The 22037-nt window shown below is 41.6% G+C and overlaps 1 protein-coding gene across 2 annotated transcripts in view; it reads left to right on the forward strand.

Moving 5' to 3' along the window:
* ADGRE3 (adhesion G protein-coupled receptor E3) overlaps nt 1-22037 on the forward strand; it is a 54353-nt gene that overhangs the window by 7082 nt on the left and 25234 nt on the right. For both annotated transcript variants that reach the window (XM_074310096.1, XM_074310106.1), the window contains exons 2-9: nt 2747-2797; nt 3511-3642; nt 7601-7756; nt 8405-8557; nt 11968-12102; nt 17805-17845; nt 18748-18931; nt 19673-19789. In XM_074310096.1, the coding sequence (XP_074166197.1) occupies nt 2747-2797; nt 3511-3642; nt 7601-7756; nt 8405-8557; nt 11968-12102; nt 17805-17845; nt 18748-18931; nt 19673-19789 (969 nt within the window). The remainder of the gene's footprint in view (nt 1-2746; nt 2798-3510; nt 3643-7600; nt 7757-8404; nt 8558-11967; nt 12103-17804; nt 17846-18747; nt 18932-19672; nt 19790-22037) is intronic.

Consider the following 22037-nt stretch of genomic DNA (forward strand, 5'->3'; position numbering starts at 1 on the left):
TCTGAGGCTGGATTTGAATTCAGGTCGTCCTGACTCTAGCCCAAGTTCATTAATCCCTGCACCCCCTAGCTGTTCCAACACAGACACACAGGTAGGAAGTAGCAGAGGCAAGATTCAAACAGTTCCTTAGACTCTCCAGGGGTTCTCAAACTAAGGCCCAAAGGCCAGATGCGCCCTGTTGAGGACATTATGGCAAATGGCTGAGGGGCAGAGGCAGAGTGTAAGTTTTTGTTTTTACTATAGTCTGGCCCTCCAACAGTCTGAGGGACAGTGAACTGGCCCCCTATTTAAAAATTGTGAGGACCACTGCTACACCTTTCACCTATACTATTCTACTTCTAAGGGCCATATTCTAGGATAGGAAGGAGAAGGTTCCTGGGACAGAGAAAAGAAAAACGATAGAAATAGGACCTCAATCAATCCAATCAAGTCAAAATCTTCTCCTTAATTAAAATAACATAGGATCCAAATCTTAGGACTAGTAGGAGAGTAGGCAGCCACAAAAAAGGACTCCACTTGGCCCTAACTCCACATCATTCCCTGTTACCTGCTCTCCTCCCCCTGGAAGTCAGTTCCCCATTCCCTGGCCCTTCTTCACAACATACAGTAATTTCCTTGGGGAAACATGATGGACATGGAAAGAAAGTCTTGGAGTCTTGGCTTTAGGACTTACCACCAGTGTAAGTTTAAACAAGTCACTTCACCCTGTAACTTCAGGAGATGGAACACATGACTTAGGATATCTTTTCCAACTCAGAATCCACAACTCTGTGGAGCAGTATTGTTGGAGAGAACTCTGAGTTTCACCAATTAATGGGAATTAAAGGTGGGAAGGTTTTAGAAGTCATACAGTCAAACCTCCTAACATTACACATGAAAAAACTGAGGTTCTGGGGCAGGGGAGAAGAGATTTCTTCAAAGTCCTACAGAAAAATGGAGGGGGTGAGACTGGAAGGGCAAGAAAGAGGAGGGGAGGCAGAGAAGAAGAGGGGAAACCAATTATCTCTTCCTTTCCCCATACAACCAATTCTTTCCTTCCTCAACATTAGCCTAGATTCAGAATTTCTTCTCTGCCTGCAATTTCAGTTATCTACAAGAGGTTTTAGTTGCAGCAACTACCCTGATGTTATCTTTTTGCCACTGGTCTATTGAGGAAGCAAAAGGTTCAGTTGATAGAGTGAATGACCTGGAATCCAGAAGACCTGAGTTCAAATCCAACCTCAGACATTTATTTGCTTGTCTCAGTTTCCTCATGTGTAAAATGAGCTGGAGAAGGAAATGTCAAACCATTACAGTATTTCTGTCAAGAGAACTCAAATGGGGTCACAGAGAGTTACACAGGACTGAACCACAACAGTACCAACTATTGGAGAAATGCATAATTGTATGCCCCAGATCATAGAGGATCTGAGAGCACTGTTAGAACATCAATTCCTTGAGGATGGGAATTGTTTTGAATAGCACAGTGCTTACCACAGGGTGAGTGCTCAATGAAGGACTGTGGAAATCAGCTTAGCTGCCCCCTTTTTTGTGGGTCAGCATCTGATGGAAGTATGTGGGTCAGTCACCCCCTGAAACAGCTGCAAGTGAGGAAGTTGTAGTGCCGACTTGGGGCAGGTTCATTTGCTCAGGTCAATAGCTCTGGGACTCACCTGTGAACCCCTGGGCCAGAAGAGCTTTAAAGCAGCTTCCAAGGGGGTGGCTAAAAGACTCCTAAGAAATTCCTTGATTTTTCTATCTTCATTTATCCTCCTGGACTCTTAGTGATCCATCAAACTAATGTGGAACTGTGATTTAGAGGCCCAGAAGGGCCAACTGAGGGCCAGAGAAGGAGAATGGGCTGTCCTTAGTCACCCAGCTAATAAGCTCTGGAGATAGGACTCAGCTTGGGTACCCTGACTCCCATTCCAGTGTCTTTTTTTCCTACCAGTCTAGAACTCCTTCTCTCCCCTTCAGTTTTTCCTCATTTCAAACTCAGGTCTCCTAGCTACTAGTCCAGGCATCTTTCAAATGAAATTCAGCTTCTGCTTTTTTACATTAAACTTTAAGTCCTTGAGGGCGGGAATTTTTTTTGTCTCTTTCTATATCCTCATGTCTATCACAATGCCTGGTACATAGTAGGTGCTTAATAAATGTTTATTAATGGATTGATTAGTTTGAAGCAATAAGCCTAGGTTTGGAGTCAGAAGATTCAGATTTTAAAGAGGCAGAGCCAAGATGGGAGAGTAAAAGCAGAAGACATGGGTTAGAATTCTGCCTCTCCCACCTCTTGTCTATGTGACCTTAAGCAAGTCATTTTCCTTCACTCTGGGTCTCAGTTGCCCAAGCTGTTAAAGCAAAGTTTTTACTAGCTTGTCTCAAAGGTCCCTTCCAAATTCAAATGCCATCATGACCCCCCAGTTCCCCACAGGACAGTGGAAGACAGGGTCCTAGAATTGTGCTAGCAGGATCTTGTGATAGATCAGACCAGCCCCTTCTTTTTACAGATGGGGAAAGAGGGAGCACTCTCAGCCCCACCTGAGGAAGGTCCAAGTCCTCACAATCCCTGCCCTGTGGAGACATGACAAGGCCGGCCCTTTATTCCTTTCTTTCCTTGGAGCCAGAGGCCTGGGTTGGAATCCTTGCACTACTGAGTAATTCTGGGATGGAAACCAAGTGCATTATGGGGCTTCCCAGGGTCTTGGCATCTTTTGGGATTGGGGCAGACAGTCACTAAACTCCCATATTCCCCCTCTCTCTATTTCAGGGCTCTGTATCTTGGTCCTTTTGAACACTGCTATGCTCCAGTTCATCAAAGGTAAGTATGCTGGGACTTCATCCCATCTACAGCTGAAGACTGAGGGAAGCCCAACCAGGGAAGGGAAGGGCCTGAACTGGGGAAAGGGATAGGGAGAAGCTTCCCTTACAACTCCACAGACCCCCATCAAGGCCTTTGGTCTATATTCCCCCCTCCAAAATCTGCCATCCTGACCTGAGATTGAATCCCTGCTCTGTTACTGGCTAAGTGTAATCCAGAGCAAGCCAGGGCCTTAGTTTCCTGATCTATAAAATGGAGGTGATAATACTTATGCCAGGTACCTCACAGAGTAAAGGAAAACACTCAATAAGCTTTAAGTGGTCGTAGAAATGTGTTAATTTTTTAAAATTTATCATTAGCCTCAATACGTCCTCCCCAACACAATTAAATCATGAGGGAAAAACAAACTACTTTTGGTTTCCTTCCTCTTATCCCAGGTTCACAGGGTAGCCAGTTAGCTGAATTACTAAGCTATAGACTTCCCAATTTCCCACCTCCCAACCAGGTGAAGACATGAACCTAATAGAATATAATAAAAGCTATTTTTATTGGAACATTAGTTGTCAGTTTCCTCATCTGTAAAATGGGGTTAATAATCACTAATAATCACTATGCTTTATATCTTACAGGGATGGTGTGGCAAATATGCTTTATAAACTTTAAAGCCTTATGGAAAGCACAGTTGTGACAATCAGTTTTATTCTTCTGACTAGGTTCTCAATGTCGTCATGGTGGATGTCCCAAAGATTCCATTTGTGTCAACAAGACCCACTGTGCCTGTGAGGATGGATTTATTACTTCGAGTGGGAACAAATACTTCAGTGACATCCTGGAGATCTGTGACGGTAAAGAAGCCATGCCCACATTAGTCCATTGGGAACAAGAAAGAGGGAGCAGCTGAGTGAGGAGGGGAATGCAAGGAACCCTGTTATGTGACTGCTTTTGGAAAAGAGGGAAAGTGGAGGAGGCAGGAAATGGGAAGAGGGAAGGGGAGAATCAGCAGCCAAAGGAGGGTAACCTGGTGGTGATGGGGCCAGGATGCTGGTGAACCTCAGTGGCAGGATCTCATACTGCTGTCCCACTTGCTGTGATCATCAGCTTTTCCACTGAGAAAATGGTCACTATGCTTGGTGATTAAAGAGATAACGCCAATAGATCTGTGATGTCATCAACTTGGATATTCCCTCCAATAAAGCAGCTCACAACCCTTCCATGCCTTCCCACTTTGATGATCCTCTTATCCAATCCAATTTGTGTTTTTTTGGACACAAACAGCCTTGTGGTTTTTCCCAAGATACTTGAGACCTTTTTCACTTCTACTGAAAAAAAGAGATTTACTTTATTTTTTGATGTGACTATCTGTGTGGCCTTGGGCAAGTCACCCCACTCTGTATGTCTGCATTTATTCAATTGTAAAACGGAGACCATAATAGCACCCACCTTGAAGGATTATTTTTAGCATCGAATGAGATCATATTTGTAAAACTACCTGGCACATAGTAGATGCTGTATAAATACTTATCTCCTCCCCACCATCACCACCATGCAACTCTATTCTTTGTATCTGATATACATCTGAAATTCTTCAAGGACTCTTATGTTCATGTGTTATACCCAAACCCCAATACTGAGAGAGCATTAACTTATAAAGTATGGACTTTTGTTCAGGGGAAAAGATGGAGATTGTTAGTTTATTGAAGGTAATCCAGCCTACTCTCCTTCTTCTACTTAATTCTAGGCCCAACTCACTGTCCACTTATAGTATTTGATCCAGAAAGACAAACTGGAGGTCACAGTTTGGGCAATAGACACATTTCATCCATTTATTCTTTGTTGAATGGATGAATGGTCATGGGAAAGTCTTTTCAGTAATTATATATTTGGGGAAAAACAAAGAAGAGGATGATAGACTCTGCCTTCAAGGATCTTATGGTCAACTAGAAAGACATAAGTAAAATACAAAAAAGACTGTGGTAGGGACCCTCCTCCTCAAAAGGCAAACATTGTGTATGGACAAATTTTTAAAGGGGCAAGGAAATCAGGGAAGATTACAGCAGAATGAAAACTTTTTGGGAACAGCAGGATCTTTTGGTTTTGTCCTCAGCAGCTGGCAGATATTAGGTATTTTAGTTAATGTTTGTTGAATTGAATTGAAAGGAAGAGGATTCTAACAGGTAGGGATAAGGAAACTATGTTCTCCAGGCAGGAGGCACACCCTGGTAAATGCTTAGAGGCAGGGCATGATGGGATGAAAAGGAGAAGCAGAGTTTTCTAACCATGGCTCATGGCAGAATTCTTTTCCTACTTTAAACAACATTTACTCTAAAAATTTTAAGATAAAGCCACTTATATTCTTGGAGAGCTGCTTAGTGCATTGAGAAGTTGTGACTTTTCTAAGATCATACAGCAACATATGTCAGAGGCAGGACTTGAATCCAGGTCTTCTGGCTCCATGGTAGCTCTCTGTTGATTACAATATCCTTGCTAGTCTAACACCAGTGAAACCTCTACAATCAAAAGAAATGAAGCCCAAAGAGTATGTGCTTGAGGTGCTGGTGGGCACAGTGGATAGAGCATCCAATCCAGAGTCAAAAAGATCTAAGTTCAAATTTAACTACTCTTGTTTTGTGACTCTGGGCACAGTTTCTGCCTGTCTCAGTTTCATAAACTGAAAAATGGGGATAATAACAGCACTAACTCCAGATTGTTGTAAGGATCAAATGAGATTATAGTTGGGTTTTTTAAATGTATTTCATATTTTTAATATTCATTTTTAAAACTTTGAGCTCCAAATTCTCTCCTTTCCTCCCTACTCACCCCCTACCATTGGGAAGGCAAACCGTTTGATGCAGATTATATAAGGGTAATCATGCAAAACATTTCCATAATAGTCATGTTGAGAAAGAAAACACAGAACCAAAAAAAAAAAAAAAAAACACAAGAAAAATTAGGTTTGTTCAGCCATTCCCCAACTGATGAGAATTCCTTCAATTTCCAGTTCTTTAGCCTCAGAAAAGAACTGTGAGAAACTAGAATTGGTCGAGAATTGTGATAAATGTAACTAGAATTGTGACACCCTACCTCACTGATATTTAATTGTTAACTAGAATTGTGATGTTTTACCTTGTTGACTTCCCACCTTAGTGTTGACATCCTACCTCATTGGCATCCAACCTCTTTGGCTTATTATCTCCTTGAGTATGACTTTAATGAATGGGTTGAACACTTGGCCACTATTGAGCCTAGTTCTCATTGTCATACTTCTTTTTACTGATCTGCTGCTTTGTACCTCCTTGGGCATAACACTCTGTCATCTCATGGATCAAGTGAACTATAGCTGATGCTAAAAGTTTAGCTTGATGAGATGTGCAATTTCCGCAAAACAAGAGAAGGGAATTGTAAGGGCCTTTAAATAGGCAGCCACAGGGCAACAGGAGATTGAGTGGCCCAGAAGTATTCTCTGTGGATATAGGACTGCCCTGTGGGTGGGATCCTGGCCATATTGAGATAGCTTCATAATGAGTGATGGCTCTCTCGCTGATTGGCTGTGTGTGTGACCTCACAGGCCCTTTATAACCCCACTGCAGACAGCAGTCACTCTCTTTAACCTGGCGCTCTTTAACCTGGCTCCCTAGCCTGGGTAGCTGAGCCAAGCTGATGGATAGCTGAGAGATAAGGAGTTTAGTAGAGAACACGTGGGTCTTCAGCCCAGGTGTTCACTAGGGAATTCACAAGTCAGGGCATTAAGTCAGAGCATTATGTGAGTAGGTATAATAAAGGCTTTTAAGATTACACGTGGCTGTCCTTGAGTGGGCTACTGGTTATTAAGCTATAGATTCAAGAAATTGTGGCCAGAGACCTTTGAAGGCCTCAGAGGAGGCGAGCCGGGTAGAGTTGACACTACAAAGGTCAGTGGTCAAAGGTACTTTGTTGGGCCTAGCACAGACTGGTAATAGTAACTGCTAGGAGGGCATGTTACAGAGAACTGCTATAAATATTAAATATTAAATATTTTTGCACATATAGGTCCTTTTCCTATTTGGTTTTTATGTCTTTTTGAATACAGACCTAATAGTGATATTGCTAGGTCAGAGGGTATGCAACATTATATATGACAACAAAATTATATGATGTTCAATTCTGACAGACGTGACTCTATCCAAGAATGAAATGATTGAGTTCAGTTCCAATGATGTTGTGATGAAGAGAGCCATCTACATTGACAGAAAGGACTGTGGGAACTGAGTGTGTATCACAACATAGTATTTTCACTTTTTTTGTTGTTTGCTTGCATTTTGTTTTCTTTCTCATTTTTTCTTTTTTGATTTCATTTTTCTTGTGCAGCAAGATAGTTTATAAATATATATATATATATGTATATTGGATTTAACATATTTTAATATGTTTAACATAAATTGGATTAGTTGCCATCTGTGGGGAGTGAAGGAGGGGAAAATCTGGAACACAAGGTTTTGCAAGGGTCAATGTTGAAAAATTATTCATGCATATATTCTGAAAATAAAAAGCTTTAATTAAAAGAAAAAAAAAAGAAAACCCCAAATGGGATGATAGTCAGAATGACTTGTTGACTAAACAACATCAAAAAAAAGAAAAAAGAAATGATTGAGAGAATATCAGTAATTACAGACTAAAATGTATGCTCTCCCATGTTTAAAAAAAGAGAATTTTAAAAAGCTCGTGTAATAAACAACATTCTGTAATCAGATGAAACAAATTTCCACCTTGGCTGTGTACAAAAATACATGTTTCCTTTCTTTTTTTCCTTTGCTTCTTATGTTACAGATGTTAATGAATGTGTACCACCCATTAAAATCTTTTGTGGTATGAATGCAGACTGTGTTAATACATATGGAAGCTACAACTGCACCTGCATCACTGGATATGTACTTCCTTCTGGGGAGAAAAACTTCCCAAATGCTTCTATGAACAACTGTCAAGGTAAAAACAATCCTTGCATTCTTTGTCCCTTTGGGGAATCAGTAAAGACTTCTTTCTGCTCAGGCTGAGAACAGAGAAGTCCTTCCCTTCATGACAATGCCCTTTACCTCTTCATATGGGCCACTTTTGAACTTCCCCATCTCTCTCCTTATCCCTTAGCTCCTGACTACACAGTCCACCTCTAAATTCCAGGAACTCTGCCCCTCCTCCCGTTCTGTCCATCCCAGCTCAGGCCCCCTCAGGAAATTCTATCCGAGTTCTTTACTCAGCCCCTGGCTCAGGGTTGGGAAGTTCAAATCTCTTTCCAAGCTATTGCCCAGAAGAAAGAACTGAGGTGAGATGGAGTTGACAATGCTGCCTTGGGGATGGGGGGGAAGAAAGTGGGACGCCAATACTCAGAAGAAAGAGGAAGGAGGGATATTTAGAGGAAATTAGACAGTGATTTCTCTTCCCGGGTTCTGCCAACTGTGTTCTTAGAGGGACTTCATCACTTTTTTCTTTCATTCAAAAAACTTCTCTTTCCTCTTCTTCCCAGTCCCTTAAAAAATAAAAAAGCCTTGTAAAAAGTAGCATTCTGTAGGTGAAACAAATCCCACATTGGCCATGTGCAAAAATGTGTGTTTCACTCCTTTTTTCCTTCTGCTGCAGATATTAATGAATGTGCATTGTCCAATGACACTTGTGGTCAGAACGCAGAGTGTGTTGATGAAAACAAAGGTTACCACTGCATCTGCATGGAGGGATACGCACTTCCTTCTGGGAAGAAGAAGTTCTCAGATGTCACTAGGAACAACTGTCAAGGTAACACCTCTTCCCCCCCCCATCTTCCCACCCCCTCACCCCTCCTGCATCCTTTGTCTAGCTGGAGAATCAGTGAGGAGCTCTTTCTGCTGAGGCTGAGAGCAGAGAAGTCCCTCCTTGCATGGACCACCTCTGACCTTCGTCTTCCCCTAGCTAACTCTGGCTCTCTCTGTTCAGTGTCCTTAGCTCCTCCCTACATGGGCCACCTCTAAATTCTGTCCTTTTGATAGAGGTCCCTTTAAGATTCCTTTCTAATTGCCCAACCCATGGCTGACCTTGATTCACAAATTCTGGTCAAAGGCACCCTTTGAATATCCAGGCCCAGCCCCCACCATCAGCTCAGCTTCCCCCAGCCCTCACCTGATCTGAGCTAACTGAAAAGCTCGCCAAGAACTTAGGGGTACAGCCCATCATCTTTTGGGTATAAAAGAGGTGAGCTGGAACGCCCTCTTTGCAGGAGCCCTCCCAGCCAACACATGGTATCCTTCCAGCCATGTAAGGGTCCCTGCCTGCCCAGCGGCCACCTTTGGGTCTGACGTCTTTCTAATTTAACTTTACTTCCAAATTTCTACAATAAACCTTTTATTTATCAATCTAGGTTTTGGGACCTGTAAATTCATTTTAGAGGGGACACTGCACCTCATGGGATTATCTTACTCTCTATGCACCAAGAAATGGGGTTCCCCCTTTCCTTTCCCTCATTACTTTTCCCTGTTCTGTTCATCCCAGCTCAAGCTCCCTTAGGAAACCCCTGCCAAGTGCTTTGCTCAGACCCTGACTCAGGCCTGGGAGGTTCAATTCCCTTTCCAAGCTATTGCCCAAAAGAAGGACTGAGGCCACAGGACTCTGACCTGCCTGGCAATGCTGCCTCATGGTACCCAATATTCAGGAGACAGAGGGAGGAGGAATTTTGGGGAGCGTGCCTGAGGCACTGAGAGCCTGGGGACCCTGCAGGCTCCTGGAGCTAGTGTGGGTCTGAGGGGAACCCAGATCTTCTTCACTCTGCGCCCAGCTCTCTCTGCCCTCTGCCACATTCCCTCTCCTATCCCATAGCCTTTACCTTCCCTTTGCACCTATGACATGAGCCATCTCACTTATTTTCTTGTGTCCTTTCTTTCCTACCCCCATTCGCTCCATCCTGTCTAGGACTCCCTCTTGGCTCAGCCTCCCAGAGACCAACAGGGTTGTTCAGACATAATGGGAGAAGGAATTCTCAGAATTAATAGCTTGATTGCCAGGGCACTTTACAAAGCCTCCTCCTCTGTCTGATTTTATTTCCCATTTACATTGAATGGATCTTGTTTGTACATGATTGTTTGCATGTTCTTGCCCCTATTAGCCTGTGAGAATGTCTTCCAGCATTTTTGCTTTTCTTGTATCCCCCAGTGTGCCTAGCACAGTGTCTGGCTCATAAGAAGTGCTTGACAAATGCTGGCTGAATGAGGGATATAATATAGGTATTTGTGATCCTCTGATGAGAGAGAAGTTCCAGGAGGTACAGAAGCCTGCTTTGGTTGGCTCCCTCTTTCCCCAAGTGCCAGGTACCCACCCAGGCCCAAGCCCAAGCCGAGTAGACCAGCTCTCTCTCTCTGTTTTTCACCTGCCATATCTTCTCTTAAATATCCAGTACAGATATTTAAGGAGGGGAGATGAAATTTGTCCATTTCTTGGAGGAAACGTACATCAGGTTGACTCTGGAAAGAACTTTCCCCTGACAATGGCCTTTGGGGGAGACACCAAAGAAACTAGCAGTTCAAGCTTGGGTGAAAGCAGAGGCCTTAGCCACCATCTAGTCCAATCCCTATCCTTGGTCTGATCAGGAAACTGATGCCTTCATATTATTACCAGATGCTTTGGGAGATCAGCTGAAGGACCCAGTGGTTCATTAAGGGCCAAAAGGAATCTCTGGACCACATTTTGATGCAGCAGCACAGGAAGGTGGATTCTTGTAGGTCTACTTTCTGAGGGAGGAGGGGCTGAGAAGATCCATGGAGGGCCCGGTCCTTCCTGCTCCCTGCTTTGCCCTCCCTGCCCCTCACACCAAGCCAGAAGCTGGTTCCACTGAAAGAGTGGCTCTCTACTAATTCTGGATGATCTAGGAATGCCTGGTTTGTATGTATAATTAGGATGTGTCCCAGGCAGAGGGGATGGTCTCATTTAATGGTTTAGAGATTGGGGAAAATGGCCAGATAGAGATAGATGAGCCTTCCTTCCTAGATAGCTGAGCCCATCTAAGACTAGAGAGTCTTACTTCACTACATCAAGAGAGCAGAGCATCTGGGTCACTAGGGAGAAAGCTGTGGGAGTCCCCTGCCAACATGCAAGAGAAGGCACAATGTGAACCATTTACTAAGCACCCAGCAATTCACTAAAGATTGGTAATAAAAATGCAAAAAGAGAAAGAAACAGAGAGACAGAACCAAGAGACAGAGACAGGGAGGGAGAGAAAGGGAGAGAGGCAGAGACAGAGAGAGACAGAGAAGAGAGACAGACAGAAAGGGAGAGAGGAAGAAAGCTAGCTAGAGTGAACATCCCCTGTCCTTAAGAAATTACTATTTTAATTATGCAAGGAATAAAAGCCTGAGGCCTTAAGCCCCAAATTCAATGACCCCTATCTACTTTTTGATCTTGGGCTACTTGATCTTTCTGGGCCTCAGTTTCTACACCTTGCTGCTGGGCCAGATGATCTCTAGATTCCCGACAACTCATTTTCTCTGACCATTTCAGTCATGCTTGACTTTCCATTGCCCTATTTAGGGTTTTCTTGACAGAGATATTGGAATAGTTTGCCATTTTCTTCTCCACCCATTTGACATATGAAAAAACTGAGACATGGGACAGCTAGATAGTGCAGTAGATAGAGCACCAGCCCTAAAGTCAGGAGAACCTGAGTTCAAATCTAGCCTCAGATACTTAATGTTTCCTAGCTGTGTGACCCTGGGAAAGTCATTTAACCCCAACTGCCTCAGCAAAAAATAAAATAAAATAAAAAACAGAGACAAACTGGGTTAAGTGACATGCCCAGGGTCACACATCTAGGAAGTGTTTGAAGCCAGATTTGAACTCTGGAAGATGAGTCTCCCTGACTCCAGCCCTGGCACTATCATCATGGAGCTCCCAAGCCTCCAGTTCTAGGAACCTGCTGTATAAAGAGCATTTGCTTCCTGGGTCATTTTGACCCAAATCAGGGAACAGAAGGAAATTAGTGTCACAGAGATAACTGTTTCAGTAGGCCCAGGACAAGAAGGGAAAGAGAGACTTAGCAGAAAGATTTGGAGGGTCCAGCCCAGTTCCATGATCCTCAGGAGCTAGATCCAGACAAGAGATGCCAGAGTGTCAGAAGGCCCACCCAGGTTTCTGTGATGTCCACACTAGGGGTGTTCTTCATCCCCTTTTCCTTCCTCTTACAGATGTGGATGAATGTCAGCGCAATAGCTCTCTCTGTGCCCCCCATGGGGTCTGCCTAAATACTCCTGGAAGCTACATGTGCACATGCAAGCCAGGATTTGCCAAACGAAATGGGGATCACTTAATGGACTGCGAAGGTAAGTCCCTAGGGAAGGCAACCCAGAAACTCCCAGGGGATGAACTGAGGCCCTCAGTTAGTCTATGAGAAACCCCCTGAAGGATCAGGGCCAAGGCAAGAAGTACGTTGGATGGGGAAGGGGTGACGCTTCTCCCAGAAGTCAGAGCCAGGGAACCAGGGCAGAGCCCCCCATGGGGGATTTGGGCTGCTGTCCCAAGCCGACAGCAGGGAGCCAGACAGAAAACACTAAACCAGGAGCCTCTGATCTGGGAGAGCACACTTGGGCCCAAGCACTGCAGGGAACAGAATGAGGGCAACACAGCTGAACACCCTGAGTGTGTGGACACTGAGGCAGCAGCAGTGGTCTTGGGGACAGGACTCCTGGGTCTGAGCCTCAGGGTGCTCATGTACAGAACCCCCATCCCACTGCACAGGCAGGGAAGGGAGAAGGAAGAGAACTGGCATTTATATGGGTGTGATGCCCAGTGCTTCATAGATATAAGCTCACAACATCCCTCATCAACTAGACTTCCCAGGAGCAATGGGCCTGGACTCACTAAGACTCTTCTTTCTGAGTTCAAATCCACCCACAGACACTTACTAGTCCCATGACACTGGGCAAGACACTTAACTGTGTTTGCCTCAGTTTCCTCATCCGTAAAATGAGGTGGAAAAGGAAATGGTAAATCACTCTGGTATCTTTCCCTCCCCCAAAAAAACCCCAAATGGAGTCACAGAAAATACAACACGACTGAGACAACTGAACTGAGCCAAAGGCAGGGATGAGATGGAGAACCAGGGTGCCCCAACCCTGTCTCCTAGCAGAACGATTTTCCTGCTCTCCATATCTTTTATTTCTAAATCCTTTCAATTAAAAAAAAATCAACTCCTGCCTCTTTCTGCTCCTCTCAGCTCCAGGTACTGGGCTTCACCCTCTCCCCCATCCTAAGTTACCCATGAGGCTGAGGAGGGTGCAGGAGGACATTTAGAATGGATGTGTTTGCCTAGACATTATGGTGCTGGTCTGAGTCAGGAAGTCCTGAGTTCAAATGCAGACTCAGACACCTCCTAGCTAGGTGACCTTGGAAAAGTCACTTGATGTCAGTTTCTTCAACTGGAAACTGAGAATAATAATAGATCTCCCTCTGAGAGGATTGTGAGAATCCACTCAGATATTTGTGAAGTGCTTAGCACAGTGCCAGGCTCATAGTAGGTGCAGTGGAAATGTTAGTTCTGAATGAAGACTCTCATCTTCTCCCAGAGATGAGGGGGAGCTCAGGTCTGGCATAGCTCACTTCTCTGCCAGTGCAGAATGTAGAGTAAAAATAAGTGTGTGTGTGTGTGTGTGTGTGTGTGTGTGTGTGTGTGTGTGTGTGTGTAAGAGAGAGAGTGTGTGTGTGTGTCACAGATGCCACCCTGGGAGAGACCTGGAGGGCATTTGACAGAAGGGAAGCTGGACCCCACAATACATTGCCTGCTTTTCCTTGCTGTGTATATTTGTGAAAAATGAGGATGTGGCAGGGAGAATAGGGGAGGACACTCTGGTAAGATGCAGTCATATTATTTTGGGTTTTTTAAAAGAAAATATCATCAAAAAGAAATTAAACAGGCACTGAATCCCCAAGTGTTTCTGACTGAGCCATGGTAAGGCTAGGATGGAGTGAGTAGCCATTGGAGGACGTCCCCTGGTGACTGAGAGCTTGTATGGCTGTGCTGCCAGCCCTGAATCTGTGGTCAGGGGATTGGCATTCAAGCCCCACCTTGATGCTTGACCAGCTCTCTGACTCTCCATACCCCCAGACCATCTTTTTCTTTTTTCATGCATTTCTCTGAGGACTTTGTGCCTTCTGTTATTTGGAGCTCCTCACTAGTTGTTGGGTACAGGGGCTCAATCCTCATGGGCTTCTCTAGTGTCCCCTGTGAGGACTTCAGTTATGTTCTATGTCTCACAGCCAATGGAATACAGTATTGAAAATAGACCTTTATTTACCAGAAGAAATTAAGGGTCATTAAAAAAAGACTGTCAATTCCCTAAACTTTGTACTGCTATTATTCTCAGCTTCATTTTGAGCCCAATTCACTTCTTATCTGTATTTTGGTCCAAATATATGTAAAGATGATCGTGCTTTATAGATTTTCCATCCAACTACAACTCATAATTTGGCCGAGATATTCTTCATCCTCTTAGTCTTTCCTGTGTGAAGGCCACATTCTTTTGAGTGGTTATGAATTGGAGAGATACAAATAATAATAATTATCATAGACTCTACCTTTAACGAACTTCTAATGGATGAGAATGGATGAGCTTGATATGACACAAATAAATAAAATTTATTGTGATTGGGGCTTCCCCATGAGAAAAACAATAATAACAAAAACTGCAATTACAAAGATTTCCTCTCCCCCCCCCATTAATTTAACTACTTTCCTTCTTATCCTGGTTGTGTTAATTTTGTCTATGCACGAGTTTTTCACTTTCAATAAATCAAAGTTATCTGTTTTATCTTTTGAAATATTTTTTTATCTTTTGAAATATTTAATCTTATTATTTTCTTCTTTGATTAAGTGATATTGGCCTTTAGAGTGAGCAAAGTGCTTTATGGACATTATCCCAACCTTGTGAGATAGGTACTATTATCATCCTCATTTTACAGTTGAAGAAACTGGGATGTAAAGAGATTAAATTATTTTTCCAAGATCCTATAGTTAATGTCAGAGGCAGAATTCAAACCCAATGCCCTGTCTTCAGGTTCAGTGTTTCCTCTTTGCTTTGCACTCTGCCATGTTGCCTTTGACCTTTTGCATCCAACTTTATATCTTTCAGCTAACATGACACAATTCATAAAAATCATTAAAAAGTAAAGACAAAAATAACAGAGCAGAAACTAAGTGAAATAGGTGTTGAAGAGATGAGAACTGTGTGAAAGGAGAAAAAAATAGGAAATAGGGAAAAGTGATTGTTATGGAAAGAATACAACTTTTTGAAGTTAGATAAAGTAGCATAATTATCCAAGTCTGTACTTGTGTGACTATGAGCCTCTGGCCTCAGTTTCTTCATCTGTAAAATAAAAGTGTTGAACCAGGATATTTCCAATTTCCATCCAAAAATCTATGACCTTATAGTGTCAATAAAAGCCAAAACATAGAAGTTTTTTTTATTCTTCAGTGGATGCTTTCAATACCAGAGTATAGAGCAATTCATTTTCCATGAAACTCAACATTATAGTTCCTGAAGTTATATACTCAACTCTCATAATGGGTTTTATAACTCAAGATTTATTAATTCAATGGATTTTATAGGAAAGTAACCTCAAATATGAAAGAAAAAGAGTCAGTCCTAAATGAATGAGTGACAAAAAGAAGCAATCATTTGCCCTTGTCTTCAATGTTGGCCTTGTCTCTGCCATTCATCGCATTAACTATCCTTACTAGCTCCAAATTATCTGGAAAAGAAAATGTCTTCTTTTGAGTCTGTAATTTAAAAATTGAGGTGAAGAGATCAGTTCATGGGCAGCAAAGGAAAGATTAGCACTTGTCACCTGTCACTACGATTTCTGAATCATGATCAAAAATTGAAGGAGAACTCAGAGACCATTTGATCCAACCCTTGGATTTTACAGATGAGAATACCCATTTTTTAATGATTTGTCCAAGATCACAAAGGTAGTAAGAGAACTTACCTAAATTCCATGTAACCAGAGTCAGCCCTATTTGTCATATTCCTTTCAAATAAGCCCTTGATTGAGGGGACAACTGAAGGGATGAAACCTGTGACTTTGACATGAGTGGCATTGAATTATTTGCCCTCAAACCTCTTAGAGCCACTATACCGTGTTCAATTGTGTAGACTATGTTTTAGGAAAGACATACACATGGGGAGTCAACATGGAGAAGGGTGTAGAGTACTGGATTTGAAGTCATTAGACTTGGATCCAGTCCCAACTCTGATACTTATCACCTGTATCAACTTGGACAAGTTACCTAACTTTGGGGAAAAGTTTCCTCATCCACTAAATCAGAAAGTTGGGCTAAATAATGTCAAAGTTGTCATTCAGTTGTAAGTCTTTGATCTTGCGATCCTACAGGTTATCTAATCCTATCCATATCTGAGCAAGAACTTTCTATACAATCCAATAAATGGTCATCAGGAAGAGGTCTTTCAAATCTTTGTGTGAAGATCTTTAATGAAAGGCAACTTACTCTCTCCCAAGGTGTGGTAGGAGCACTAAATTCTACCAATCTGATTGGAAATCATGTTATTAGTCCTAATTATGCAGCTTGAAATTCACTATGCAAAGCTAAGCTTTCTTAAGTCAATGAAATGATTTTTTAGACTTGACTCATCCAGTTGATTAAAATGTGAACTGCCAATGTAACTTCTCAGAGGCATAAGATATAAAAGCCCAGTGAATATACAGACAGGGATCATCTTTCAACATTGCTCCTCCAAAGGTAACTTGATTTTTTCTCTTTTTAATCAAAATAATCATTTTTAAATTTTTTCATAAAACCAGTTCTTAGCTTTATTTATTGATTCAATAGTATTTTTATTTTCAAGTTTATTAATCTCTCCTTTGATTTTCAGGATTTCTGTTTTGGCATTGAATTGAAGATTTAAATTTGTTGGGGTTTTTTAAGGTGCACAGTCAATTCATTGATCTGTTTTTTCTTTTACTGATGTAAATGTTTAGAGATGTAATTTTTTTCTAAGTATTGCTTTGGCTGCTTTCCACAAATGTTGGTATGTTGTTTCAGTGTTGTCATTATCTCTAATGAAATTATTGATTATTTCTTTTATTTGTTATTTGACCCACTCATTATTTAGGATTAGATTATTCATTTTCCAATTAATTTTTAATCTATGTTTCACAGAGGATAGACAACCATTTGTCAAGGAAGTCATAGAATGGAAACTTAATTCAGAAATAGACTCATACTATACTTCTGAGATCTCTTAAAACTGAGAATTTCTGTGATTCTAAAAGAAGAAAATGAGTGATAATTGAGTCACTTTCTCCTTCTTTACTTTAGTTTTCTGAATAATAGAATGGGATTAATAGTCTGTGGACTGTCTACCTCACAAGATGCTGTGGAATTAATTGAGAAAGGATATAAAAATTGTTCCATAGTGTCAAACAAGATATAATTGACCATTATTATTCTGAGACAGAGCTTAAGTCATGTAGCCAGAGCACACATCATCTCTACTTCCCTATCACAGACCATGAGCACTGCTGGGAGAGATCTTGTCTCTTGGTCATGGAGAAGTTAGAGGGCAAGGGGAAGTATTTCAGGAGTCAACTAGGACAAGAAATTTTCAAGCTGATTTAGGAGACAAAAACACCATCTCCCCCAAATTGCTCTTTCTGGTTTTGTGACCCTAGATATGAATGAGAACCTTTCTGGGCTACTCACCAAGGCCTCAGGCAGCTCCCAAGATCCAGAAGCCCTTTAATAATGAAGTCACAAACCACGATCTTTTTTTTTTTCTTTTGGCAAGGCAATTGGGGTTAAGTGACTTGCTCAGGTTCACAAAGGTAATTAAGTGTCTAAGAATGGATTTGAATTCAGGTTCTCTTGCCTCCAGGGCAGGTGAACTATTCACTGAACCATCTAGCTGTCCCCAAACAGCATAGTCTTAAATCAATCTGAGACTTGGGAAATTAGCAGAAGGCCTGCATTTAATATGTCTTCCTAATTCTTTATCTGTCTCTCTTGTAGATATCTCTAAGTTGCCCCTGAACTCTGAAGTCAGTGATGAGGTGAGTTGTGCCTGAATATGAATAAAATGGAGTCCAGAAGAGATAATAGTAAAGGTAGATGAGATCAGAGAGAGGAGAAAGGGGGTCAGATAAAGGGAAGATGAATTCAGAAAGAAATAGAACCAAGTAAAACCAAGACAGAACATTGATTCAGAACCAGAAGAAGCATCAGAAATCATCTAGTTCAACCTGCTTATTTGACCAGTGAGGAAACTGAAGCCCAGGAAGTTGACATGATTTACCCCATATCACTTAAATAATAAGGGTCAGAGGCAAAATTTGAAGGATCCTCTGAATCCAGCTGTACTGTCCTTTGCACCATACCATACTATCTCTCTTGAAATCTCAAGAGATAAGGATGCTGGTCAGATATAAGTGAGATGAGGGAAAAGTATAAAGATATAGGATTAAGTAAAAATTAAATGTGATGACAGAGAAGAGAGATGGAATCCAAGAAAGCTGAGATGGGCTTAAAGAGAAAGTGGGAATCAGGCAAAGACTGCAAATGGATCAGAACAGCAGAGTCAGGGTCCCAAAGTAAAGGAGTCCATGAGAATCAAGTAAAATGTCCAGACATTTATATCTAATAATGGTTGACAATTACAAAGTATTCTAAGATTTCTAAGGTGCTATATACCTACATGACCTCATTTCAGCAATACAGGAATCCTTTAAAGCATGTGGTATTATACCCACTAAGCAGAAAAGGAAAATCTCAGAGCAGTTACTTGACATCCTCTAGTCATAAAATCATTGAGTATTATTGATAGGATTTGAAACTCAATCTTCCTGATTCTTAGTCCAGCTCTCCTACTCTATCCTGTTCCTTCTTAGTCTGGATCCCAGAGCAGTATCTTTGACAGGTGTTTTAACCTTATGAGATTATTTATTTCTTGTTGCAGCTGACGAATCTTTCATATAAGCTTCAATCATTTATTACCATCAATGCTAATTGGACTGCTGAAAATAAGAGAAGGATTGGAATTGAAGTGACAGAACTATTACAAAACCTAGAACAGGTTGCATGGCAAGATGCTCTCAGGATTCCTGTTAAGAAGCAGATGTTATTAAACAATTCTCATTTGAGTGAGTTCATATGGTAGAAGTGAAGCGGGAGGGAACTGGTTTCCTTTACTGAAGTTGTGTTCCCTTTAAGAAACTTTATTTCCTTTTGATCTGTGATCCCTTTTAGCCCTTCCTGGGAAAAGCATATTTCACACACACACACACACACACACACACACACACACACACACACACCCATAAGTTATCTTTCCAGGATGCCAGAGACTTTGATTCATTTAGAAATCCTGATCAAAAAGCACATGTTGAAGTGTTGTTAATTCCAATAGGAGATCTGGGCTAAAAACCGATAAAGGTCCTAGCAAATGTCTGGTATACAATTAGGTGGATAAGCTTTTTAATATAGATTATGGATTAATGGGTTTGAGCAAGGGTAGCAGACTTTCAGGGCTACACTCCTTTCCATACAAAATCACATTCACTCCATTGCCCAAACCCTCCATGATGAATGACTGACTTCCCTTCTGACAGTACCTCTTCCCTACCTGCTTCTTCCTACTTTATCTGCCTCACCCAGTGCTTGGAGTGGGGATCAGAAATCAGATAGCATTCATAATCAAACTGCAGGGGATCAGGTTAGATTGTGGAGGTGACAGACTGTCCTTTTTCATGGGGAAGGGGCAAATAGTTCCACATTTCCTTGATTTAATCTTATCCAAGGGTTAGAATTCCTAGTCACAGTTCTGCTGGGACCAGCCTAGCTATAGACAAGTGGACTCATTGTGTTTCATTGTTGTTTCCCAGGTATAGAAACACATGTAATCAGCAACTGCTCTCAGGAAGAGAAGGATGTTATACTGCAAGCTCAAAATAACTCAGTGAAATTTTCCTGTATGGACATCATTGGCTCAAATCCACAAGGTACATTCATTTTTATGGACTCTGCACTTACCCAGAACTGACAGAGCCACATAATCCTTCTATGTCAGAGAATCCCTGAGTATGACTTAGAAGAAGCCTTGAAAACTGTCAATCAACTAGTATCTTTCTAAGCAAAAATCCCATGACATAGACCACAGCGGCAAATAGTCATCCATCAGTATCACTATATACAAGGAGAGAAACTGACCTCCCTGGCCACCCCTTATCACTTTGAAATAGTTTTAATTGTGAACAATTAAGGACAAATTGGTATCTTGCAAATACTATTTACAATATTGTGAGCCTAATTTTTTAACATGTTACTAGATTGCTAAAAGCTAAATTATTGCTCTGTTGCTGAGTTGATTTATAATTTCATCAGTGTGGGAAAAGTCCCAGTGTGTAGATCCCATCCACCAATGCAGACTGAGGCCAAATTTGAACTCATATCTTTTCTGATCTGGTACTCTTATCTACTGTGCTATCTAGCTGCCCTTTGGTAACTGTTAAGTTCAGATTCAATTCAAGTCAACTAAAATTTATAAAGGGCTTCCAGTAGGCAAATCAGTAAAAGACAAGATGGTCTTGAAGTTGGGAGGACATGGATTTGAGTCAAAGTGATCTTTCTAAAGTCTAGTTATGTCATGTCCTTCACCTCTTCTCAATAAACTCCAATGGCTCCCTATTATTTTCAGCATCAAGTATAAAATTCTCTGGCATTCAAAGCCAAACCTACATCCCACTACCAACCTTTCCAATATTTGACGTATGGGAATCAGTAGATAACAGCCATCAGAAACTGGGTAGGGTGACAAAATGTGGATTGCATGAGAAGAGAGGTTGCTAAGTGATAATGATAAAGGTGACATTTAAGGGACTAACATTTTACTATATCTCACTATTTTTGCCCAGAAACAAATCCTTTTTCTTTTGATTCCGATAGATTAAATTGATCTATCCACTCCTAGTATTTCTATTCCTCTCTCCACTGCTAGATTAGTCTGTTCTAAGAAAAAAATGACATTGCCACAGGCTGGCCAGGAAAAATGAGGGACATCTCCTGCTTGTGGACCTCTTAAACTTGGCCTCTCAAAATCTTGGAAGAGTTAATGTATGTGATATGGCTGAAGACAGAACAAAATAGAGTGAAGGAGCAGTCAGACAAGAAGAAGGAGAACCAGGAAAGAACAGTATCATGCTAACTCATAGAAGAGATATTTTCCAGGAAGAGAAGGTGGTCAACTGTATCAAAGTAGCAAAGGTCAAGATGGATGAGGATTGAAAAGACATCAGTAAATTTCTGATTAAGAGAATTTTGGAGAGAGAGCAACTTCAGCTGAACCACAAGTTGGAAGTCAGATCACAGAGGTTTGAAATCAAGTGAGAAAGCAGAGGCATTTGAAGTGCCTTCAAAACTCTCAACCACTACAGATGCTGAAGAACAAAACTCCAAGTTCAGCCTTCTCACTCCTATCCTTTCAACTCTACCCCCAATGCCTCACTCCATAAATTCTTATTCTTCTCTTGTGCCTTCTGAAAGTCTATTCTATAATTAACAGACAAGCTTTCATCTTAAATCTCTTCTTTCTCCTCTCATTCCTTTCATCTCTAGGCACTCACTGACCCCTGGTTCACTCTAGATGACTTGCTTTTCCTGGCCATCCTTTCTAGTAACAGTTACTTCACTCATGCGCTCTGACTCAATATTAATGAAGGGAGAGACCCAATATTCTCTTCTCATTCCCACACTGGAACTCTACCTTTACCATCACTACTCAGCAACCTCTCTTCTCCTGCAATCCAAATTTTATCGCCCAACCCAGTTTCTGATAGTTGTTATCTACTGATTCCCAAAATATTCTCTTTTTTTCTCATTTCTCATTGGTACCCACTTGAAAGTTTCCTTTTCCCACCCCATGTTCTTTCTTTCATTCTAGGAAAGTGCAACATACATTTGATTGTTGCTCCTTGTGAGATGTGCATCTCCCAACTCCTCACAACTCATGCTGAACTCCAACAGCCTTTTCTGCAATTCCACCTCTGCTACTCACAGATCTTGCCACCACCTACAAAAAATTTGCTTCCATGTTCACAGTTTCTAGATTCTTATAATAATATCTTATCTTTCTATCTCTCCCTTGGCCCAAAACTTCCATGTGTTCTCTTGATGCCCTCCAATGTCTGTAGCCATTAGTGGTGTTCTAAGCTTTCATCCCTACTCTGGAGCTACCTCCTCTTTTTCCAACAT

This window comes from Sminthopsis crassicaudata, chromosome 1, assembly GCF_048593235.1.
Source record: "Sminthopsis crassicaudata isolate SCR6 chromosome 1, ASM4859323v1, whole genome shotgun sequence".
NCBI lineage: Eukaryota > Metazoa > Chordata > Mammalia > Dasyuromorphia > Dasyuridae > Sminthopsis > Sminthopsis crassicaudata.